The following is a 25682-nucleotide window of genomic DNA, read 5'->3' on the forward strand; positions in this document are numbered from 1 at the left end:
ATCTCTGCTGTTTATGGAGCCCAGCAGTTTTGCTGCCTCAAGCATTGTTCATACAGGAAAACAAACTCCAGCACTATGTGGGAAGCTGCCCGTTTCTGATCCATCCTGAGCCCAGGCGATTAGTGTGTTCCCCATGAACGTGGGGGGAAATGCAAGTGAGGTTAAAATCTTAAACTGTTCCATCCAAAGCCTCCTACTGGGCACAGGAGAAATCTTCTGTTGAATCTTCCATGAAAATTTAAGGAGATTTTGGGTTAATTGTATAATATTTACTGATTATCGTGAACGTTCAGGACAAGCAAGAGTTCACTGAAACTTTAAAGAACAAAAACTGAAAGAAAAATAAGCATTATTTTGTTGGATTTCAGAACAAGAAATTAGTTTGGGTGTGGCTAACATTTTTAGTAAAGATTTAAAGCATTTTGACTTCTAGAAAATAATAGTAAATTCAGGATAAGGTCCTTTTAAATATTGAACAACATAAAATAGTAGCTTTTGTTTAACTTAGGTTGGTTGTTCCTGGATTATCTTTCTGTATATAATCATCCTAAGATTTTCAAATGGTTGGAAACATAAACTAGTTTTCAAAAGGTGGTTGAAATATAATGCCAAATCCTGAACCATATCTGGCAATAACGTCCGAGATTAAATAATGGATTGAACCTAATGCAAGAGGATGCGACCAAATTGAGCATTCACTGTGTGACACATTCTCTTCCTTGTTTGATCATAATATTCTGCATTGTTTTAAATGTTTGTCACCCAACTTGCACTGAAAAATTAAAACCCAAGTTATTCCGACTTTCTGTATTGCAATGTTTTCTGTGTCTTTATAAAATTAAGAAATAATACTGTTTCAATTGTAGATTGTTGTTCTGAAAGTCTGACAGACTGAGTGGTTATATGGGGAATCAGAAAAGATGATTCTCTTAGAGAAAATGTCTTGCATGGTTTAATTTCAAGAAATAAATTGACAGTCTTATTTTATGATGTATTAAATGATCTGGAAATTGAGCTATTGAACCTGGACGTTGAGGAGAGGTTAACATTACACATTTATTTTCTCGGTCAATATCCAAGGAAGCCATGGCTTGTGCAAATAGGTGCTTTGTTCTTTATCCTTACAAGCATTATCTGTAGATTCAGGATTTGTTCAGCAACATCAGTTAAAAATATGATGTTTGTGTAATGAAGCTATATACAAATCATTTCATTGATTAATGCATATTTTACAAGTGTGAAGAAAATGTAACCATCATTGTTTTCTATTCCACTGCACAATGATGTCCAGCTCAGTTCAATAATCATCATCACTCGGCACAAACAGCCCTAAGCCCATCATCCTACTTTCCATTGGAGGATAATGCCAATGACTCAATCCTCTAAACTGGAGAATTCTATTTCCAGGGTCACCCCTGAACTGTTGTGAACAGTAACCCCAGTCTGATTCTCCCACAAGCTGAGTTCATCTCCACATCCACTGTCAAAACCTGCACGATCTCATCTCTTCCAGCCTCCAGTGTAAACACATCTTGCTTCATGGGTAACCCCACCCTTTCCAGGTATTGATACAGTTAACCTGCCCTGAATTGCACCCAATCGCGTCAGTTTGGAAACCAGTGTGATATCCATTGGCCAGAGGTGCTGTGACCTGGGCTCAATATAACATATCTAACTTTCCAACAATGAGCAATAATGCTCTGTTAGCTTTTGTAATTAAGGGCTGCATCTGCATAATGAGCCTGGTTGCATTAAACACTCGGATACACAGTTCCACGTTTAAGACATTAGATGATGTCCTGCCTATTTGCTGGAAATTTTGGGACAGATTTAGTTCCTCATCGTTGAACTCTGGCAGGGAAGATGCTCAATCCAAAAGTCCATTGAGTTTAATTGTTACGGCTACTGACAATGGTGCAATGAAATTGTTACTTGTTTAAGCTTTGTATAGTCACAATAACGTACATAAATTAATAATACTCAATTCAATAGATTAATAACCATAAATAAGTAACCATGATAGTGAAAAACCAAAGTCCGTTGTGCAACTGACACAGTTCACAGAAGATCATAATTGGTGAGGTTGGTGTTGTGCACTGGTTGCTGGGCAGAAACTGTTCTTGAACATGGTGGTCACTGTTGTCATGCTCTTGTACCTTCTCCCCGATGGTAGCAGCAAAATGAGAGCATAGCCAGGGTGATGCGAGTCTTTGATAATATTGGATGCCTTTTTCAGGCAGTGTTTCCAATGGATGGAATGGTGGGGAGGTCGGACCTGTGATGGGCCTTCGTTCCAGGGTGTTCGAGTTACCAGACCAGGCCATATTTCAAACAGTTAGCGTGCTCTCTACTCTACAAATGTAGAGATTCTACTGACAATTTGTCAACTTACCAAATCTCCTCAATCTTCTTAGGAAGTGGTGTTGTTAATCAGCTGTCTGTGCAATTGCATTAATGCAGTGGGCCCAGGAAATTTCCAGGTATGCACACCCAGGAACTCGAAGGGAGACAAAAATGCTGGAGAAACTCAGCGGGTGAGGCCGCATCTATGGAGCGAAGGAATAGGTGATGTTTCGGGTCGAGACCCTTCTTCAGACTCTCCTGTCGATGAAACTATCAACAAAATTGCTCATGCTGGAAATCCAAAGTAAAATTAAAATCCTGGAAATACGGCGATGGGGGAAGGGACAAGAACCATTGACTCTTTCTCTCTCTACAGATGCTACAAAGCCAGCTGAGTATACCCATTATTTGCTGTTTTATCTGTGTTCACATACCAGGCACATGAAGTGTCAGAGCCACTACAGTGCCCACCCTCTGCAACATGGGCAGATATCCGATTCATTCCAAACACTCGTCGGCTCAGCAGCCTCAGTCCAGTAGGATTATAACTGTGCTGTTGATTTGTGATTAAAGGGCACTTTTACAATTATGAATGTATCTAATCCGCTTCATGTTTGGTTTACACATCTGGCCAAATGCCCAGGTTTTGATTTTTGTTCATATGGATCTGAGCTTCACTAAGCCAACTTGTGACCATTTAAGAGATGAGGATTGTGTTATGGACATGGACTTGACCGTTCAGTTGCAGATACAGTGTGGAGTCCAGAGCAACGAGATGGGGTGACAGCCGCATCCACCCACTGAGACACAGTGGGCATCGTAAGCAGGGGCAACATCCTCCTGGACCATCTGGCTGCAGGACGTTGCTCTCCTCCCAACTCTGACCTAACCCATGCTCTACAATGGTATAGCCATTTGCCAGCAGTGTTCAATTAAAGCAGGGAGTTTGAGCAGATCAACTTTTCATATGCAAGAAGGAAGGATTAAGAAATTTAAAATCAAGTCAATTGGAAAAATCTGGATTGACTAGAACAGTTAGTGTCACTAATGGTGATTGTAGACTGGCATTGTACTAGGTCACTAATTTATTGATACCACCATCTGATTTTGAGTGACTCCAGACGTGCATGCTTTGTTCACACAACTACCCTCCGAAATTGACATGTGGCCATAAAAAATGTACATTGCATCTTGGTATCCCCACCAAGTAAATAAACTGGCTTGATACAACTTCGCAGTGTTTACCCCTAATATTAATAAAAAACTGCTGGAGGAACTCAGCAGGTCAGGCAGCATCTGTGGAGCTACTGCTTGATCTACTGGGTTCCTCCAGAAGTATGTTTTTTGCTCCAGATTCCATCATTTGCAATCTCTTGTGTCTAAGCCAACATAGTTCTCGAGCTCTGGCAGCAAAATATTTGAGATGGGAGCTAACCTGAAACCTTCTCTTAGAACAGCACAGCACAGGAACGGGACCTTTTCCACGGAAGACTGTGAAGGCAAAACCACTGAACACGCTGAGGAAGATCAAAAGATTTCCAGAGACAAAGAACGGGGAGGGAGCTCAAGTACAGTAAGATGGAACTGCCCAAGAGGTTGGAAGGCTTACTACTGCTCCTAGAAAACTATCATTTCATTAGACAGGTGGACACAAAATGCTGGAGTAACTTAGCGGGACAGGCAGCATCTCTGGAGATAAGGAATGGTTGACGTTTCAAGTCGAGACCATTCAGGCCTCATTAGACTTGTTACGCCATCATTTTCACAAACAAATGAATTGAGAGCAAGAGAAGCAATTCGTCCTTGACCTGCTTGTAGATTGGTTACTTTATTTTCTAACCAATAGCTCCGCCTACTACCACACCATTCATATTATTGCAACCCGACATGTGTAGTCAGTCTATGCTGCTGTACAGTAGAAACAACATGCTGTAGTGTGTTATATGAGTTATTCAATAAATACTGTTGTACCAGATCTGTGAGTATGTATGATTCACTCAACACTGTTCATTTCATAACATTACAGCTGATGCCGTTTTCTCCTCAAGCCCTGTGGCAAGCATGTAACACCTCTTACCCCTCTGCTCATCCTTGCTCCACTTCGTTCCCACGCCTAAAGGACAACCTCGTTTGCCCCCAAGGACTTCCATCTCACTTAAAAACACAACAGGCCAGGCACCACCTGTGGGGGAAATGGACAAATGATAGGGTCAGGACTCTTCTTCAGACTGTTCATTATCCCCTCCATAGATGCTGTCTGGCCCGCTGAGTCCTTCCGGCACTTTGTATTTTGCTCAGGATTTCAGTCTCTGGTGCCTCTCCTATTCACAAGTCGCTTTATGCGTCTTTGTAACTCTGTCTTAATCTAAGATCTTGACTGAACTATCAGCTATCCCTCTGTGTTCACAGGTGCTGCCCGACCCACTCCAACAGTTTGTTCTTTGCCTTTAACTTTCCAGTCCTATTGAACAACATCTGTTATTAAAGTTATTGGCCTACTGGGGAAGTCCAAACAAATCTCCAGCCTCTCAAACAGAGAGGAACCTTTTATTCAATCCCCACCTTAATGCTATTACTAATTCCCAACTATGCCATCTATGCAAGGTCCTGAGATTGTGAAAGGTTTTATAAAAAATATGAAATATTTTTATTCATCTTCATGAAGTCTAGATTTCTTGGTCAATTTGATTTGGAATAACTCGTGTGACCCAGACTGCAAGAAAACCAACGAGTTTCCATCAGATGGAATGAGCAACGGAATTTGCCATCCAGCACAATCGGCACATGCTGAATTGTTGGCTGCGACATGATAAGGTGCTGGGTACAGTGCAGCATGGGTGTAACGGTTAGATTCCTGTGTGTGTGGGGGGGGGGGTGGATTAGGTTGGGCAACCCATAGAGGATATGGACACAAAGTGCTGGAGTAACTCAGCGGGACAGGCAGCATCTCTGGAGAGAAGGAATGGGTGACGTTTAGGGTCGAGACCCTTATTCAGACTTAGTTGGTTACAAATTGATTTGCTGAATGGTGCAAAGATCAATAGTTTACAAGAGGCAGGCAACTACTGTTTTAATCCATAAAGTTCCAGCAATAGGAAATGCAAAGTAAAGATTTTGCATCCATTTGCCACAGTAATTAATTGCCTCACAAGTGGCCATGTGCCCTGACTGTTTAGTGGTCAGTTTAGTTATGAGCTCAGTGGGCAGATTAGCACCTGTAGTATAAAAGCCAGAGCTTGTCTCCTGCATTTGGTCTTTTCCTGAGATTAGTTATTTCCATCTGACGCTTGGATGATTATGGAATATCCACTATGCAAAGCAGATTTATCTTCAATCACATTTGTTAAATCTCCATCCTTTCAGTGGATGTTGAAGCAGTGCATTAACCTGATTACAACGGGATAAAGTGGGCCAAATACATGGTTCTGTGACTCATCCTGTCCACATCACCCAGCACAGCTTAATGCTGTGATCTCTGTCCCTTGTTGAACACGGTGCATCCGACCACTGTCTGAAGCCAGAGCGATTCCCAACATGTGTGGAGACCCATCGGTGTGGGCAGGCTGCTAACGGAGATGTTAACCAGTTCTCTCAAACAAATGAGTGGCTCTTTGAAACGTACGTCCATTAAACGCACTATATCTGGGTCGCAGAAGGTGAGTAAGAAGTTTGGGTCGAGTTCTGTGAGCTCCAAGATTATTTGGGTATCTGGTGGGAAATGTCTAGATGCTGTGGGGCAGGGTCATGACCAGTTTCCCCGGCCCTGACGTGTAGTCTGTGGTGCATGGGACTCTGTACACTCACGGTCAACCCTCTCCTAAAAAGAGCAAAGTTGTTATTAAATGACAGCAGATAAAACAAAAATTGAACTTGCATATTGTTCTTGCCTTCTAGAAACCACAGTTTGAGGGAACGTGATGCTGTAGTTTGGGACAGTTTACATGTCATTCATTCTGGGATAGCAACACTCGCCCTTTGTAGTGCAAATTAATTACTTCAAAGTTAAAATTGGTTCTGGAAAGTAATTTTTGAAATTATCTTATCAGGGAATATTTAACTGAGTGTAACATGTTGTCATTACTGGAATGTGCAGAATGACCGGGATCTAACCGTGTACATGTGGGTAGTGTTTACTGAACAATATTAGTTTGATGTAAAATATTAAAACCATTTGTGATGTCAAGTTTGGGAAAGTTCTTGTTTTTGCATGGAGTGTTTTCCAGTCCTATTCTGGCCATTGCGGCCAAACAAGATTCGCATCCACAGTTTTTGATTTCCGTTCAGGTGAGATAGAGAGGATGGAGTTTGAGACAAAGAGAAATGGACAAGCTAAATGAATGGGAGAGGTTGCGGCAAGTGGCATGTTATGTTTTTTCTGTGTTAATGATCCAGACTTGTGTGCAACTCATAATATCTAAATTTGTTCTTGACCTAACATTGGGATAATAGTGATATTGCAGCACAAAATAAAGAGGGCAGTAGAATGAGGAACACCGGAAAAATGAAGCTTAGTGAGGAGGGTGAGTGAATGCAATTTGTCAGAAAAATAAGGAGAAGCAATATTGATTAAAGCATCACAAGGGTATGTATGCAGTTATTTATTTTATTCATACCTTTAATTCATTTGTTCTTTGTACCTTTTCATACCTCCATGTTTCCTCTCCCCTGACTCTGTCAGAAGAAGGGTCTCGACCAGAAACGTCACCCATTCCTTCTCTCCAGAGATGCTGCCTGGCCCGTTGAGTTACTCCAGCAGTTTGTGTCTACCTTTGATTTAAACCAGCAGCTGCAGTTCTTTCCTACACACTATGCCTCTCACAATTCTATCCATCAGCCTCCAATGCTCCAGAGTGAACAATCCATGTTTGCACCAATCTCTTCTTGTAACTAATTCTCTCTAATCGAGACAGCATCCTAGTAAACCTCCTCTGCACATCCTTTCTATAATATGGGTCAACAAGAACTGCACCGAATACTCCACATTGAACCTTACTAAAGTCGCAAAAGTGTAGAAGAATGAGATGTGATCTCACTGAGGCGCATAAAATATCAAGCTAAATGACTGGGAGAGTGTTTCCCCTCGTGTGACCATCATTGTTTCATTTATTGGCTCAGGAGATCCATCTGTAAGCCTCTCCAGTCTCTCCTCCTCTTGTTTATCACTTAAGATATGCCTTAAAAATATTCATCATGTTTTTAACTCACCAATTCTTATATCTTTACTTTACTTCCTTATGTAATGTGTCAGTTTTAGTTGGTATACTGCGGAGGATCTGTCGCTGTAGGTGTGAGAACAGTGGGTGTCAATGCTGAGTGTAGGATGGTTTTCTGTTTGCAGCTCTCACACTGGGTTAATGCCAAAAGGGATTAACAGCCTTCTCACTGTATTACAGTATTCAAAAGCTTTCTAATATTCATGCCATCTGGATTGTAAAACTCTTTATTTCTAACTGTAGGCACACAAAGCTTGGATTGAGAAAAACTTTCAGAAGCGTGAATGTGTATTTATAATTCCCAACACCAAAGAACCACACAGGTAATGCTGGAGACAAACAGGTTTCATTGGGGTGGTTGTGGTCTAGGGATTGGTGAATGAGTGTCAACCCTGCTATTGTCCCAGGTGCTGCTGTGGTCAGCTGGTCAGTCAACATGTCACCAGGCCCCAACAGATTCCATCCAGCACTACCACCGAGGATGAGAAACCACCGGTTCAGGCTGAGAAATGGTCGCCCAGCAAACACACGGAGGCCGCGCCCACCGATGCCTTTGGGGTGATGGAGTTGCAGGGTGGTGGTCACACCAGCAGAGCCATGGTGAGCAACGCCGGGAGTCAGAGGGCCTACTACAAATGACACAGAGTTGAGGGTGTGGGGTCAGAGGGAGAAGCGACTGAGTCCTGGACGTGCTAGTGCATTGTCCAGCACAGAACAGCTATCCCCCACCAGGGTCTGGTGGGTTGGGAAGTGGCTAGTTATGATACATGAGGTTGTGAAGTTGGTGGAGAATTAGGTTATGCTGATGGTGCTGGTTATGGACGTGGGGATGTGGGATGGGTAAGGAGTGTGGATTAGCGAGAGTGGGAAAGAGCTGGTGATGGGTAAAAGTGTTGCTCTGGGTGGGGCTTGGGTGACTGGGTTGACTGTAGGCCATTCCACCCCTCGTGTTATGCAGCCCAATCTTGGATGAGGTTTTGCCTCAGTTCTATTTTCCTGCGTGAATTCTCCATCCGATTTGATCAAAACAAAACTATCTTTTAATTTCTGCCCTGAACACTCAAGGACTTGCCTCTGCTGCCTTTTGGAGAGAAAATTCAAAAGAGTTCATTCATTGGCAGCATGAGGCAACATCTAATTGCTCTTGAGGGGATGGTGGTGATGCTGCCTCCCTGAGGTGTGGGGATGCCCTTTGCATCTGTTTTCACCAAGGAGAAGAACATGGAGGACAGTGAGATTGGTGTGGGGAATGCTAATGTGCAGGGACAATTTGAGATGAAGAATGAGGTGTTGGAGCTCTACCAGAGCATTATGTTGGATTAATCTCCAGAACCTAATGAAATCTATCCCAGGTTATTGAGATAGTCAAGAGAAGATTTTGCAGGAATCTACAGATGGAGTTTAATTCGAGCAAGTGAGAGGTGTTGCACTTTGGGAGGTGAAATGTAAGGAGAAAATATACACAGCATGAGCTGCACTACTTCCTTTGTTTTTTTTGCCTGAAAGCTGCAATGTTTCTTGAAAGCTATGTATTAATTCTTGAAATATTAGCCATTGATTGTTTACAGTGTACCTATCAGGGTATTTCCCCTTTTGTTCCCGCGTATCATAATTTGCTTTATTAAGAATCGAAAGCCCTAGTTTCAAATTAAACTAAATTACATTCCATTTCTTTCTAAAACTCAACAAAATTCTGATTACTTTAACTTCCAGCTAAACAATTAACCCATTCTTGATACAGTTTAAAATTATCGTTCCCTTGTTGGTACCGCAACAAATTCATTTAATAAATCATCTCTGTCTAGAATATGTTCATGCTCCATGAATTGGTGCTCAATTGGGTAAGAGATCTATCTGCAGAGATCGAGAGGTTAAACATCATAAATGTGGACTGAAGTCCCGGTGATTCTATTACCCTTGTAACATGCTCCTCTACTTTCCTGATGTGTTGTATGCTTTGCATAAGCATTATGTTTACATTGCAGTATATCCGTGTATCATACGACACAAGGCCCGATCTCCTGCTCCACCTCATGACCACAGAGTGGGAGCTGGAGCTGCCCAAGCTGCTCATCTCCATCCACGGTGGCCTTCAGAATTTTGAGCTGCAGCCCAAGCTGAAACAGGTGTTTGGAAAGGGCCTGATCAAAGCCGCAATGACCACGAGTGCCTGGATATTCACTGCAGGAGTCAGCACAGGTGAGCAATGGGCAACATGACATTTATATACAATTAGTTTCCTGGCCTGCAGACCCTCACACATCCTTGCACCTCACTGGAAACCAAACAGTTACAGGAACTGGCAGCTGGGTTCCTGGTAGTTGGAGGCTGAAGAATCGACACCAATGTTCTGTCCCTGGGAATCATTGTCTTGCGATTTGGAACTTGGATTTGTTGCTTTAAATTGTTAAAATGGCACCTTCAATTGGTTATTTTTCAACCCAAGGATTTGTCCTGAATTCCTCCACTCTGCCATACTTTCCAAACCTGTCCTCTTTCTCTGTCTCCCTCCACATCCACCACCACTCCTCAATCAACCCTCTCTCCTTCCCACTTCCCCTTTACTCCCCATTCAATCCTCCTCCTCCCTCCAACCTTCCCCACTCTATCCCCTTTCCCCTCCACCCACCTTCACCGATCGCCTTAAGGCCTGCAGTAACCCTTATTGTTCATTTTCAGGTGTCATCCGTCACGTGGGAGATGCCTTGAAAGACCATTCATCCAAATCTCGGGGAAGGATCTGTGTGATTGGATTTGCTCCTTGGGGAATCATCGAAAACAGGATGGATTTAATTGGGAAAGACGTAGGTTTGAAAAACATTAACTAGTGATGAGGAAGCTTGACCACAGAGCCTGCCCAAAATAGAAATGTCTTATTGCCTAGTGTATTGATACCCCATTCTCCTCCCCCATCAGACATCATTGACACTGCCTAGTACATTGATACCCATTCTCCTCCCCCATCAGACATCATTGACCTTGTCATCATTCATGCCATGCACGGTTTGTTGAACAAGGTGAGAATTTTTTGTCATTGGCTTGTTAGCATTTCAGAATTGGTTAGAACTAAATTGTACTTGTTGTACTTTAACTGCCCATAATGGTATCTGTTGTGAGGCATTTGACAAAGCCGGATGGACACTACCTGTTGTAAGGTTTTCTCCCCCACTGGGTACAGCCTTACAAAGTCTCCTTGGTCCTTTGGGTGCTTTCTTTTATAAACTGAGCTCCAGAAGATTGGAGAATGTGTGTTCAATTTTGGTCACTCTGCGATGGGAAGGATGGAAAAGCTGGAAAGAGCACGGAAGAGAACTCCTGAGAGCAGAGGTCTCTCGGAAACATGTATCAGAGATCAAGGAGCCTGTAGACGGGGACACCGAACCAGGGTCGTGGAGGCACAATGTAGGGGTTGGACTGGGAGATCAGGGGGTCACTGAGTTAGGGTCATGGGTCACACTGGGAGATATGGAGTCACTGAGTTAGGGTCATGTGTCACACTGGGAGATATGGGGTCACTGAGTTAGGGTCATGGGTCACACTGGGAGATATGGAGTCACTGAGTTAGGGTCATGGGTCACACTGGGAGATATGGGGTCACTGAGTTAGGGTCATGGGTCACACTGGGAGATATGGAGTCACTGAGTTAGGGGGTCACACTGGGAGATATGGGGTCACTGAGTTAGGGTCATGGGTCATTGAGAGTGTTTCTGTTGCAGGTCACCAGACCTTACCAAACGATGTCGAGCCCCCTGAGCAAGCTGACGGTGTTGAGCAGCACGCACTCGCACTTCATCCTCGCTGACAACGGCACGCTGGGCAAGTACGGCGCCGAGATCCGGCTTCGCCGCCAGCTGGAGAAACACGTCTCCCTGCAGAAGATCAACGCATGTAAGGGAGGCTTCAGGGGAACCGCTGGGCCTGGGGGGCGGAACGGGGGGGAGATGGAATGGGGGATGATGAGTGGGGGGGGGGGGGGGGAGGGGGAGTAGGCAGGCAGGCCGGGTCTTTGCTGGAGTTGACCTCGCATCTCTGTGACCCCTGGGTTTCCCTTTCTCATCCTGTGCCTGGGGTATAACGAGGCCGGGAGGTGAAAGGAGGACTCTGCTGTCATCAGCTCAGCCATGTCCCTGCAGTCTTGGCATCTCTCGCCCAGAGCCTTGTTACACCCCCCTGTCCCTGTCCAGCACCACTGTCCCTCGATCTTCTTCCCCCCAACTCCTTCCACTCCTCTCCCCTCCAACTCTCTCTCCCCTCTCTCTCCCCTCCTCCACTCCACTCCCTCCCCTCCACTCCACTCCCCTCCCCTCCACCTCTCTCCCCTCCTCTCCCCTCCCCCCCCCACCAACTCTCTCCCCTCCACCTCTCTCCCCTCCAACTCTCTCCCCTCCAACTCTCTCCTCTCCCCTCCACTCGACTCTGCCCCTCCCCATGAAACATTTGCATCATGGTGATGATCCTCAGTGTTCTTTCTGCAGCACATACTCCTGATGGAGCCGTGCTCAGTGTCTACCACACACCACCCCTGCCCAGGGAGTGTGCTCACTTACTCCTGAGCTTGGAGAAAGCCAGTTGGCAGCACCACTGGTGGACATCTGCTTGTGGGATTTGGAAAAGGAACGGCTGTGAAATCAAATCCATTTAATGGCTGTTGTAAATAAAGGCTGTTGGAAATGGATTGAATGTCATCATGTGCCAGGACCACAAGTTATTACCCTGCAGAATCCCAACAACATACTGGAACATTGGTGATGTACAGAGTTGAAACAAAGAACTGCAGATGCTGGAATGTTAGAGACGGGAGAAGTGTGGATACTGGGAGGTGTGGACTCCTTCATGGAGAGAGAATCCCAGGGTCAACACCAGGACATGCTTGGAGCTGGTTGAGATGTGGCCTCCTTTACATCAGCGAGACCAAGTGTGAACTGCAGCAGTGTTACGCCAAACATGTGTGTGGCCCATCAGGCCTGCTGGATCTCTGGGTTTCCTCCATTGCCAGAGTGAGGACCCACACAGACTGGAGAAACAACACCTCATATTCTGCTTAGGTAGCTTATAACCCTTGGCATGAATATAGAATTCTCCAATTTTAGGCAACAACCAACAGCAGCAATTTATTTTTTATTTAGTACATCTCCCTATCACACACTCTGGGCAGTGGCAGCATGGATTAGACATTGTGTAAAGTTTCATTGTCCCCTTACCCACTCCCATGTGAGAGGCAGTGTGTGTTAGACACAGGGTAATGCTCCCTCTGCACTGACCATTCATTGTGCTCAATTTCCATTGTGCTGAAACCGTATCCTAGGACTGGGATGTTTGGGATGAGGTTGTTTGACCCTTAGATGTAGAGTTAGAATGATGTGGAACCACAGTCTGCTGTGGAGATCTGTGTGGAGCAGGGATGAAGTGTAGCTGACCCATATTTTTAATAGCTCAATGTTCTGCTCTGCCTTTTCTCCACAATCCACTGACTTGGTGCTGCAATGTACTTGTGTTCTGTGTTGCCTGCAGGTCTGGGTCAAAGAGTGCCGGTGGTTTGCTTGGTGGTGGAAGGTGGTCCCAATGTGATCTCAATGGTGCTGGAGAGCCTGCGTGCAGAGCCGCCCGTCCCCGTGGTGGTCTGTGATGGCAGTGGCCGAGCCTCCGACATCCTGGCATTTGCACACAAGTACTCAGCAGATGGAGGGTAGGGTTAGGGTAACATAGAAAATAGGTGCAGGAGGATGCCATTTGGCCCTTTGAGCCTACATTGCCATTCATTGAGATCATGGCTGATCACTCACAATCAGTAACCCGTGCCTGCCTTCTCCCCATATACCTTGATAGCGCTAGCCTCTAGAGCTCTATCTAGCTCTTTTAAATTCATCCAGTGAATTGGCTTCCATTGCCTTATGTGGCAGAGAATCCCACAAATTCACAACGGAGTGAAAAAGTTTTAAATGGCCTCACCTTTATTCGTGTAGACGGTGGCCCCTGGTTCTGGACTCCCCCAACATTGGGAACATTTTATCTGCATCTAGCTTGTCCAGTCCTTTTATAATTTTATACGTTTCTATAGGATTCCCTCTCATCCTTCTAAATTCCAGTGAATACAAGCCCAGTCTTTCCAATCTTTCCTCATATGACAGTCCCGCCATCTCGAGGATTAACCTCATGAACCTCTGCTGTACTGTTTCAATAGCAAGGCTGTCCTTCCTCAAATTAGGAGACCAAAACTGCTCACAATACTCCAGATGTGGACTCACCAGGGCCCTATACAACTGCAGAAGGACCTCTTTACTCCTATACTCAAATCCTCTTGTTATGAAGGCCAACATGCCATTCTTCACTGCCTGCTGTACCTGCGTGTTTACTTTCAGTGACTGGTGTACAAGGACACCCAGGCGTTGCACTCTCCTTTTTCCTAATCTGACACCATTGAGATAATAATCTGCCTCCTTGTTCTTGCCGCCACAATTATCTCACATTTAAATTATACTGCATCTGCCCACTCACTCAACCTGTCCAAGTCACCCTGCAACCTCCTAGCATCCTCTTCGCAGTTCACACTGCCACCCAGCTTTGTGTCATCTTCAAATTTGCTAGTGTTACTTTTAATCCGATCCTCCAGAGGCACATCCCCACGGTCTCCTATACTCCAAGCTTCCTTCCCTTCCTCATCGTCACTCACCTTCTCTCTTCCCGGATCTTCGGTGTAACGATCTTACTGTAGGCCCTGTCCAGGAAACTCTCGTTTTCCCGGATGATCCTGAGGTCATCTAGCTGCCTCTCCAGTGCTCTAACATGGTCCTTGAGGAGCTGAACCTGGACACACTCTCCACATTTATAGCATCAGTGTCCCTGACCTCCCACATCCTGTCAGCATCGCACTGAATCAGCTTACCTGTCATTTCTTCACTGCGTCTCACCCTCTCCAACGTTTGTCGTAGTCTCCTCTCTCAGCCTCATCCCCGAACTCTCAAGCCACAGACTTGTACTTTTCTCACAAGGCACTTCCCTCGACAAGGCTGTTCCCCAACAGGCCACTCCGCTTCTCAGCTAATCCCCGCACTCACTCCTTTACCTGCCGCTCCCCTGCCGACCTTAAAGCAACCCTAATCCTAATGTTTCTCCCGTCCACCCCAAACTCTCACAGTCCCCAGAAGAATCCCACCTGACCAAGCTCAGAATCCCAAAGCCACACAGCTCCAAAGGAAATCCACAACACACATATTCCAGGGAATCCTCCACCAGGGTCCACCGCTGCACTGGCCAGACCAGTTGTCCACCATCAGCCCTCAGACCCTGCATCCTCAACTTTAGAATTCCTTCTCTAACTCTGAGGTGCTCTTCACCAAACCTTTGGTCACCAGTCCTCATGAAGGTTCCAGACCACATCTGGTACCCGCTCCACTATTCTGTGGTTTCACCATGAGGCAGATCCAAGTCCCAGTCAAAAGGCAGCGGTGAACTGGTCCAGAGAAGGCACCAAAGCCTCTGGCAGAGTCTGATGTGACCCGGCCCCTCCATCCCGTCACCCTCTTGCCTTCAAAGACCTTGAACAGTTTGTGCCTCACATAATCATGGTTAAAGTATATTTAAATACAATACAATACAATACAATACAAATTTATTATCATTTGAGCCCCAGTGAGACTCAAACGAAATGTTGTTTCCACAGCCATACAAACAAAGACACTGTCTTACAGACATACACATAATTAAATTCACACAAACATCCATCACAGTGAAGCCACTGTGATGGAAGGCAAGTCTTTTCTCTCCCCTGTTCTCCGTGTCTCTCCCGATGTCCAAGCCCCAGGCGGGTGATGATAAGTCCCACGGCCATTTTAGGCCGCTCGGGGCGATTTACGGCCCCGCTCCCGGTCTGAAAGTCCAAGGTTGGAACCCCCACGGGCGATGGTGAGTCCCACGGCCATGAAGCCGCGCCAGGTGATGTACGGTCCCGGTCCGGGTTGTTCCAACCCCGTGACACCGGCTGGAGAAGTCGCGTTGCGGGAGCTCCGGGAAGCGGTCTCTCTCTCTCCTCCCAGACCCGCGAGCTCCCGATGTCCCAGTCCACCGGACCTGCGGCTGCGTTGCTGGAGCCTCCGAGCCCCAGGAGTCGAGTCGCAGCAGCGAGTCACCGCCGCTCCCCACGCTCCGAGGCCGGCCAGCCCCACGATGGTGAGTCCGCCGCTCCGCAGTCTCCCGAGCCCCCGGGTCGTTCAGGCTGGAGGCCGCTCCACGGTGCTAGGCCCCAACGACAGCCCAGACCCGACAGGGAAAAGTCGGGCCTCCCGGACAGGGAAGAGATTTAAACAAAACAATTTCCCCCCCCCCCCCCCCCCCCCCCCACACATTTACACATTTAAAAAATACTGTTAAAAAACACCAAACACTACATTTAACTAGACAAAAAAATAAAAAAAGGACAGACAGGCTGTAGGGGCCGCTGCAACGGGTGAGTCGCGCCGCCACGAACAAGGGGCGTTTTAACAAGCTAAAAATGACTGTAAAATGTATATAAATAGACCAAAAATGTGTTGGTTATTAATTAAAAGTAATTAATATTAGATACTAAAGATTTGTGGGTTGTTTTTGAGCAGCATCTTTGGGCTGGTTCACCGTTTTGAAGGCTACAGAGAAAGGCAGGTTTTAGTTGGTCGGCCTGACCACTGACTGGCCCCTTGTTGCCACTGACCGGCCCCTTGTTGCCCACTGACCGGCCCCCTGTTGCCCACTGACCGGCCCCCTTGTTGCCACTGACCGGCCCCCTGTTGCCACTGACCGGCCCCCTGTTGCCACTGACCGGCCCCCTGTTGCCACTGACCGGCCCCTTGTTGCCACTGACCGGCCCCCTGTTGCCCACTGACCGGCCCCTTGTTGCCACTGACCGGCCCCTTGTTGCCCACTGACCGGCCCCTTGTTGCCCACTGACCGGCCCCTTGTTGCCACTGCAGGATAATCAGCGAGTCTGTGCGGGATCAACTTATGGTGACGGTGCAGAAAACCTTCAACTACAGCCGGCAGCAGGCTCAGCAGCTCTTCCTCGTTGTCATGGAGTGCATGAAGAAGAAAGAGTTGGTGGGTTACAATTCTGTTTATTTCACCTTGCCAATATCTACCATGCACTTAGTTCCAATGTACAGGAAGGAACTGCAGTTGCTGGTTTATGCCAAAGATAGGCACAAAATGCTAGAGTTACTCAGTGGGTTAGGCAGTATCTCTGGAGAAAATGGATGGGTGATGATCTGGGTCGAGATCCTTCTGTATTTACACTGGGATTACATTGTTATGGGACCTGTATTTACACTGCCACGGGCCTGTGTTTAACCTGGGACCTGTATTTACACTGCCACGGGCCTGTGTTTAACCTGGGACCTGTATTTACACTGCCACGGGCCTGTGTTTAACCTGGGACCTGTATTTACACTGCCACGGGCCTGTGTTTAACCTGGGACCTGTATTTACACTGCCACGGGCCTGTGTTTAACCTGGGACCTGTATTTACACTGCCACGGGCCTGTGTTTAACCTGGGACCTGTATTTACACTGCCACGGGCCTGTGTTTAACCTGGGACCTGTATTTACACTGCCACAGGCCTGTGTTTACACTGGGACCTGTATTTACACTGCCACGGGCCTGTGTTTAACCTGGGACCTGTATTTACACTGCCACGGGCCTGTGTTTACACTGGGACCTGTATTTACACTGCCACGGGCCTGTGTTTAACCTGGGCCTACTCTGTCCCACTAAGGATGTGCACAACCTACTCGTCTACCCTTAAGCTGTGCTTTTCATCTGATCTTCCCGCTGACCCATCCCTGGCCTGTCGTTCACCTTTGACCTGTTGACACGAGGCCTGGCTCCTGACCTCTCCTGACCTTCCCGCAGATAACCGTGTTCCGAATGGGCTCGGAGGGGCAGCAGGATATCGATCTTGCAATCCTGACGGCGTTGCTGAAAGGTAGGAGCTTCGGACTTTGAGGAACTTGTTATCCTTCTCCCACCTCTCTAAGACCAGCTCAGACAAGTGCAATGATTAACGGGTTAAGGAACCAATGGCTCTGATGTCCATCTCTCACATGTGCCCTGTGTGACCAATCACCAGTAACGTCGAGGCCCTCCCTGTAACGCCCAGCACCTTGGGGTGGGACCATGGACAAGGCAGAGTGGGTGAACACCTGGGGCAATGCTAGATCTGTGGTGTGGTGTGTGACAAGTGGGTGTGAAGTTGGGGCTCTGTGGTCATGTGGGTGTGAGGTTGGACCTCAGGGTGCACATCATGAGTAGAATTCAAAAATACTGCAGATGCTAAATATCTGAAACAAAAACTGAAAATGCAGGAAACACTCATCGTCAAGCAGCATCTGTGGAGAGAGAAATAGAGTTAATATTTCAAGTCCAAACCTTTTGTTGGCACTGGGAAATAGAGACAATAAGTTGGTCTTCAGCAGCAGAGACAGTGGGAGGGTGTGAGGGATATCTGAGGTCGGGTACGACCCGATTAATTTATGGAACCACTGGAAACTATTTAGTTTGTCATTTGTATGTTGCTAATGGCAAGTAATCGGTTTGGCCCCATGTGTGAATTACAGGGATCTCAGACCTTACAGGGATCTCTGGCCTACACATACATTTACAGGGTTCTCTGATACATTTACAGGGTTCTCACACACAGTTACACGGATCTTGGACCTACACACAGAGTTACAGGGATCTGTGCCTGACCTTTCACTGTTTCTCTTGCTCCAGGTACAAATGCATCGGCTCCTGACCAGCTCAGTCTGGCCATGGCGTGGAACAGGGTGGACATTGCCCGCAATCACATCTTTGTCTTTGGCAACTACGGGCCGGTAAATCCTAAGACCTTCTCTCAAGCTGCAGTTTTCCGGAGAATGGGGGCAAAGAGGGGCCTTGCACTTGAGGGCCCCTGAGTAGGATGGTCCCTGCACACAATGGGTCCCTGCACACAATGGTCCCCTGCACACGAGGGTCCCTGCACACGATGGGTCCCTGCACACGATGGGTCCCTGCACACAATGGTCCCCTGCACACAATGGTCCCCTGCACACGAGGGGCCCTGCACACGAGTGTCCCTGCACACGAGGGTCCCTGCGCACAATGGGTCCCTGCACACAATGGTCCCCTGCACACAATGGGTCCCTGCACACAATGGGTCCCTGCACACAATGGGTCCCTGCACACGATGGGTCCCTGCACACGATGTGTCCCTGCACACGAGGGTCCCTGCACACAATGGGGGTCCCTGCACACAATGGGTCCCTGCACACAATGGGGTCAATGGGCCCTGCACACAATGGTCCCCTGCACACGATGGGTCCCTGCACACGATGGGCCCCTGCACACGAGTGTCCCTGCACACAATGGGTCCCTGCACACGATGGGGCCCCTGCACACAATGGTCCCTGCACACCTGCACACGATGGGTCCCTGCACACGAGGGTCCCTGCACACGAGGGTCCCTGCACACGATGGGTCCCTGCACACACGACGATGGTCCCTGCACACGATGGGTCCCTGCACACAATGGGTCCCTGCACACGATGGTCCCTGCACACGCTGGGTCCCTGCACACAATGGGTCCCTGCACACAATGGGTCCCCTGCACACAATGGGTCCCTGCACACTGCACATGGGTCCCCTGCACACGATGGGTCCTGCACACGATGGGTCCCTGCACAATGGGTCCCTGCACACGATGGGTCCCTGCACACGAGGGTCCCTGCACACGAGGGTCCCTGCACACGATGGGTCCCTGCACACGATGGGTCCCCTGCACACGAGGGTCCCTGCACACGATGGTCCCTGCACACGAGGGTCCCTGCACACGATGGGTCCCTGCACACGAGGGTCCCTGCACACAATGGGTCCCTGCACACAATGGGTCCCTGCACACGAGGGCCCCTGCACACGAGGGCCCCTGCACACAATGGGTCCCTGCACACAATGGGTCCCTGCACACGATGGGTCCCTGCACACGATGGGCCCCTGCACACGAGTGCTGTTGGTCACATGCTCCTCATACCTGCCCTTCAACAGGGTCGTGTCTGCTCAGGGCCCTCAGCACCAGCTTCTGTTGGGAACTCACAGCCGTCCGTGATCCTGTTCACACCCACAGTTCCCTCCAGCTCCAGCTCAGTGTGAAGCGTCCACAACTCTGCTGGACGGGAACCTCAGACGTCCACCACCCTTGGCTGGTGAACCCTCGTTCTGTACCTGTCCTAAGTCGCCCTCCCTCACTCCGACATACAACCCCTGGTTCCAGCCCTGGCAACACCATCCACGCATGTGCGTGTTCGGATGCTCTGTGACCGTCTCTCTTGTTCTCTGTTGCAGCCGGGGACCAGCACTTCCGAACCCATCACTCGACAATCAACAAAGTTGGTGAGACAGCGGGTGAACAAAGGCAAAGGGAAAAAGAAAAGTAAAGAGGAGGTGAAGGTGGAGACTGATCCACGCAAACTGGAGCTGCTGAACTGGGTGAGGACCACCCCTGTCCTGTCTGTCCCAGTGTGGTGTGTGGTGTGTGTGTGTGTCTGCCGCCTGCCCGTGTGGGCACTGACTGCCCGTAATCTCGCTATAGGTACACTCACTGGAACAAGCCATGATAGACGCGCTGGTGTTAGACCGTGTTGACTTTGTGAAGCTGCTGATCGAAAATGGAGTAAATATCCACAACTTCCTGACCATCCCACGGCTGGAAGAGTTGTACAACACTGTGAGTACAACATTCACACCAGCCCTCCCACTGTTGGGGAGGTGACTACAGACAGTGGGAGCACCAGCTCTCTCCCCGTAAATCCACATGTGTCCCATACAAGCAACATCTCTCCACTCCCCCTCACCTCCCTCCACACCAACACCCTCCTCCCTCCTCACTCCCTCCACACTGTCTTCCTTCACACACTATCACACTCCCTAAGTCCCAGCACCCCCCATCTCTCTGACCTTGGGGATCTCTGACTGACCCTGCAGGTTCTCTCTATGAGGGTAGATGTGAGGGTCTTTGCTGGGACTACGGTGTGTGTGAGAGATACTCAGACCAGGAGCTGGGGTGTGGTTGTAGCTGAGGCGGTGAGGATGAAGTGGAGGGATTTTACAACGAGTGACAAAGGGTTTTGTGTTTCAGAGACTCGGACCCCCGAACACTCTGCACTACCTGGTGAGGGACGTGAAGAAGGTGAGTGCAGGCCTGCAGGCCCCGCGTGTGTGGGGCTACACTGTGTCTCCATGACCAACTCCACATGATGTCCGGCCCTCAGGGTCCTGGGATGATTGACATCCACCAACCCACAGGCCCTTATGTGGGATGTGATTCCAGGCACCAGGCCCTGTGCCTTTTCCTGCTCATTAATGCCCACAGGGTCACACGGCCTTCGTGATGCCACACGTCGCTGGCGGCCTCGATGCCCTCGCACATCACCTCTGGACCCCTGACCTCTGGACCCCTGACCTCTGGACCCCTGACCTCTGGACCCCTGACCTCTGGCCCATGTTTGGTCTAAGGGAGAGATAAACTGTAACGCTGATCCTGGCAAGATATAAGCTGGGCGGTAATTAGATGATTATTCCAGTGTGCTGTTTGTGAACAAACATACCTGAGCCACATCCCTCATTGTCAGATTGGTGCCAGTGCTGGCTGTAACTTCTGCTCATCGTGATACCCAGGTTCCGGGAGGGTTAGTACTGGAGCGCAGGTGTGCAGCTACACAGCCGCACAGATGATGCAATGAATTTGGTCCCAACACAGTCTGGCCCTTATCCCCTGCCTGGTTGCTTCCATTACAGTGGTGGGCAGTAAGAGGCTGTGTTTGTGACTGTCTCTGGATCGAGCCTTCAGGGCCTGTCCCACTTGTGCGTCATTTACGCATCACGCAGATGGCGCGCAAAGATTTTGTACATCCTAAAATCCTGGGGCGCCGTACGTAACCGCGCGTCACTGCCTACGTCACCACGCACCAGGCGCGCGTAAATGATGCCCATGTGGGACAGGCCCTTAACTTACAGAGGATGTCTGTTTATGTTGCAGGGGAACCTGCCCCCTGATTACCACATCAGTTTGATTGACATCGGCTTGGTCATTGAGTACCTGATGGGAGGAGCCTATCGCTGTGCTTACACTCGCAAATCCTTCCGAACTCTCTACAATAATTTATTCGGACCAAAGCGGGTAAATCTCAGCCTGAAAGTTGGAATGATTTGTAAACTTATTTTTATTTGTAAATTGTCATAAACCAATAATCCACTTCAGGCCATTGGTCTCCCTCCGTGGTCAGTGTCGGGTCCCTCTTGTCCCTAGTGGTCAGTGCAGAGTCCCACTTCCCAGTGGTGGTCCTTCTGCCTCCAGCCCAGGACCAACCGCTCACTGGGAGAGGACCAGACACTCAGATGCTGAGTGGTTACATGTGCAGCAGTGTCACCCAAACCCTCAGTGTCCATGCATAGATTTGGCCAGGCAGATGTACAGAGTAATGTCCGTCTTTCTCATCATAGGGATTTCAAATGGAATGTAGAAGAGTACAACACAGGAACGACCCTTTTGACCTACAATGTCCGTGCCAAACATGATGCCAGGCGAAACTAATCTCCTTTGCCTGCACGTATTCCATGTCCCTCCCTTCCCTGCATATCCATGTGCCTATTTAAAAGCTTAATACAGGTGCACAACCTTTTATCCGAAAGCCTTGGGACCAGACACTTGTCGGATTTCGGACATTTTCGGATTTCCGAATGGAAGATTTTTAGCGTAGATTAGGTAGGTAGCGCGGGCGGCTTGAAAAGTCTGGAGCAGCTGCCTCTTCCCCGGAGAATCATTGCATAAATGTTAGTCAGTTAGTTTGGAGGGATTTTATGTGGTGGTGGTGGAGTAGGGGTGAAGGGGAAAACTTTAATTCTTAGTCCCCTACCTGGTCGGCGACTCCCAACCTCGCGGAGCTGCGGGCTTCGTCCGGCCGCGGGCGGCGCCGGTTGGAGCTCCGACCCCGGCAACTCTACCCCTGGCTGCGCGGCTCCAAATCCAGCGACGCTCCGCGAACGTTGGGTCGGCGGCCACAGCGCTCCGGAGCTTGCCGCACGGCGACCCGGTAAGACATTGCCCGCTCCCCGCTGGTATCCCAGCGCTGCGACGCCGCCGACTCCCGACATTCGCGGAGCTGGGGCGTCCGGCCGCGGGCCGCGCTGGATTTGGAGCGCCTCGCAGCCAGGGGTAGAGTTGCCGGGGTCGGAGCTACAACCGGCGCCGCCCGCAGCCCCACCGGCCACAGCGCTGCGGAGCTTACTGCACGGCGACCCGGTAAGGCATTGACCACTCCCCGCCTCTCCGACCAGGTAGGGGACTAAGAATTAAAGTTTACCCCTTCACCCCCCCTTCACATAAAAGCCCTCCAAACTAACTGACTAACATTTAAGCAATGATTTACAGATGTTTAAGCGTCTCCCGGTCTCCGGGGAGGAGGCAGCCACTACAGTAGTACAGACCTGGGTTGACCGTGGGTCGTTTCGGGTCAAGTTTGGCACCAAACGCGAGCTTTGGTGCGCAGACGACATCTGGAAAAAATGGCCGGTTTTCGGAGTTTTTCGGTTTCCGGAACACCGGATAAAAGGTTGTGCACCTGTAGTGACTACGTATCTGCCCCTCATTATCACCCCAGACGAGGTGGTCCAGGCACTCGACACTCAGTGCCTCGACTGATGAAAGCAAGCAGACTTTATACGCCTTGTGTACCACGCTATCTACATGTATTGCCACTTTTGGGACATGAAGATCCCTCTGTACATCATTGTAAGGGGTCTATACTTGCTCTCTGCATTAAACATCTAAAACTTGCTCAGATTAAATTTACTAACCAACCCATCTATATTTAAAAACTAATATTTAAGTTGTTTATATAAATTAAAAAACACAGAGGTCTCAGTACAGATCCCCGCAGAACTCCACTGGAAACCCCCCCCACCAGAATAAAGCTCACTGCCATTCTCTCTCCTCTGAGATAAATTCCTGTCTAACCTCTCTCTAACCCTCAGAGTGTAACCTCAGTCATGTCAGCCTCACCATTCTTTGCCACAGATCTGTCTTCCTTGTGATCTGTTGTCTCTACAAAGGGTAGGGAGATCACAGGCCAATGGCACTTGTTGACAAGTGACCTGTCTCCACCAAGGATGATTACAGTCTGTGTAGAGGTACATATAACATCACTGAGACAGACCATACATTATCACGTAGATGAGACCTTCTTACATGCTTTCATTCTGTCTTCTTGCAGCCAAAAGCTCTGAAACTTCTGGGAATGGAGGTGAGTACTGTCTAATACTTGTTGTTTCTGGTAAATCTGGTTATTATCATCTCTTCCACCTCGCTCGCCTTCTTTTCCTGGACCATGTATCATTCCAGCCCCTTCCTTCAATCTCTGTACAAATGGTGGGACCTGCAGTGTGGGACACTTTATGTCCAGACAGTGGACACACCAGTAACCAGTTTGTCTGGTATTCCCCTCAAAGATGCGTTCTCAAACCCCGACTATACTCCCCAGGCACTCCAAACTGTAAGGCCAGATTTGGCTCTAACTCCATCTTCAAGTTTGCAACTGACATCACTGAGGTGGGCCGAATTACAGAATTACAGAAAGGAGAAAAATAAGTTTGTCTCATGGTGTCAGGACAATAACTTCTCCTTCAATGTTAGCTAGTTGTTGACTCCAGGAAGCGTGGTGGAGTACATGCTCCACTCAGCATCAATGGTGTGGAGGTGGAAATGGTTGAGACCTTCATGTTCCTTGGCATTAATATTACCAATGACCTGTCATGGACCAACCACATTGATGCCTCTTCCTGAGAGAGGATATTTAGCATGGCTCTAACAAAGGGTTTTCTATAGATGCACTGTAAAAGCATACTGTTGGGTCACATCACAGTTTGGTTTAGGAGCAGTTCTATTCAAGACTGCAAGAGTTACAGAGAGCTGTGGATGTAGCCCAGTCCATCACACATACTAGACTTCTCACTGGTGACTCCATCTACACATTATGTATGCTGTCTCGGAAATGCAGCTAATATAGTCAAAGATGTCTCACCCTGGTCATACTTCTCCCTGCTCCCATCCCATAGAATGTATACAAGCTAGAAAGCAGACTCTGCCAGACTCAGGAACAGCTCCTCCCCCCCATCAAGTTTCTAAATGATCCTTCTTTCAGCTAGGCTGCTGTCTGATTCACCTCTACCCCATTATGGCCATTGGACTTTGTCTATGGAACTGATGTGCCACAACTCTGAGAACAATACTCTACACTCTCTTTCTTCCTCTTTGCACTAACTATTGTACTTGAGTTTGACGATTGTATTTGTGCATGGTTACCTAATCTGTTTGGACAGCAAAGCATTTCACTGTACCTTGTTACGCGTGCAAATAACAAACCTAAGGTCAGGCTCTGATCGGCGTTGCCACGGATAGAACACAGCACTAAGGCAGTAAACGTCACGTAAACCCTTTGGTGATAATTTAACCACTTGATCTATGTTGCCCTGATCAGGAATGTTTCATTAACCCTCAATACTCAGCTCTCGACACGGAACTCCTTAGCGCAGCATACACAATCCTGCTCAACATTCTGATCTATTGTTATGATCACAGGACCTTTAATTACTTTCAGAGTAATCATATAAGTGGGTCAGTGAAAGCCTTGTGAAGAGTTACTGCTTGTCCCTGGCCTTGTCCCTGCCCTTGTCCCCTTGTCCCTGGGCCTTGTCCCTGGGCCTTGTCCCTGGGCCTTGTCCCTGGGCCTTGTCCCTGGCCTTGTCCCTGGGCCTTGTCCCTGGGCCTTGTCCCTGTCCCTGGCCTTGTCCCTGTCCCTGGCCTTGTCCCTGTCCCTGGCCTTATCCCTGTCCCTGTCCCTGGCCTTGTCCCTGTCCCTGGCCTTGTCCCTGTCCCTGGCCTTGTCCCTGTCCCTGGCCTTGTCCCTGTCCCTGGCCTTTTCCCTGTCCCTGGCCTTGTCCCTGTCCCTGGCCTTTTCCCTGTCCCTGGCCTTGTCCCTGTCCCTGGCCTTGTCCTTGTCCCTGGGCCTTGTCCCTGGCCCCCTGTCCCTGGCCTTGTCCCTGTCCCTGGGCCTTGTCCCTGTCCCTGGCCT

General features: G+C 48.5%; 2 protein-coding genes across 3 annotated transcripts in view; both read left to right on the plus strand.

The window, feature by feature from the left end:
• Positions 1-4317, plus strand: part of otud7a (OTU deubiquitinase 7A) — a 43628-nt gene extending 39311 nt beyond the window's left edge. The window contains exon 14 of one of the 2 annotated variants that reach the window (XM_055662814.1): positions 3796-4317. In XM_055662814.1, the coding sequence (XP_055518789.1) occupies positions 3796-3964 (169 nt within the window). In that variant the 3' untranslated portion in view covers positions 3965-4317. The remainder of the gene's footprint in view (positions 1-3795) is intronic. The other variant, XM_055662815.1, reaches the window with a different exon arrangement.
• A 3614-nt stretch (positions 4318-7931) lies between these two features.
• LOC129713628 (transient receptor potential cation channel subfamily M member 1-like) overlaps positions 7932-25682 on the plus strand; it is a 37760-nt gene continuing 20009 nt past the window's right edge. Inside the window, 12 exon segments of the mRNA XM_055662817.1 lie at positions 7932-9755; positions 10236-10360; positions 11273-11444; positions 13068-13242; positions 16499-16622; positions 17434-17506; positions 18295-18395; positions 19900-20043; positions 20147-20281; positions 20693-20743; positions 21593-21733; positions 23826-23855. Coding sequence (XP_055518792.1) covers positions 9500-9755; positions 10236-10360; positions 11273-11444; positions 13068-13242; positions 16499-16622; positions 17434-17506; positions 18295-18395; positions 19900-20043; positions 20147-20281; positions 20693-20743; positions 21593-21733; positions 23826-23855 — 1527 coding nt within the window. The 5' untranslated portion in view covers positions 7932-9499.

This window comes from Leucoraja erinacea, chromosome 36 (genome assembly GCF_028641065.1).
Source record: "Leucoraja erinacea ecotype New England chromosome 36, Leri_hhj_1, whole genome shotgun sequence".
NCBI lineage: Eukaryota > Metazoa > Chordata > Chondrichthyes > Rajiformes > Rajidae > Leucoraja > Leucoraja erinaceus.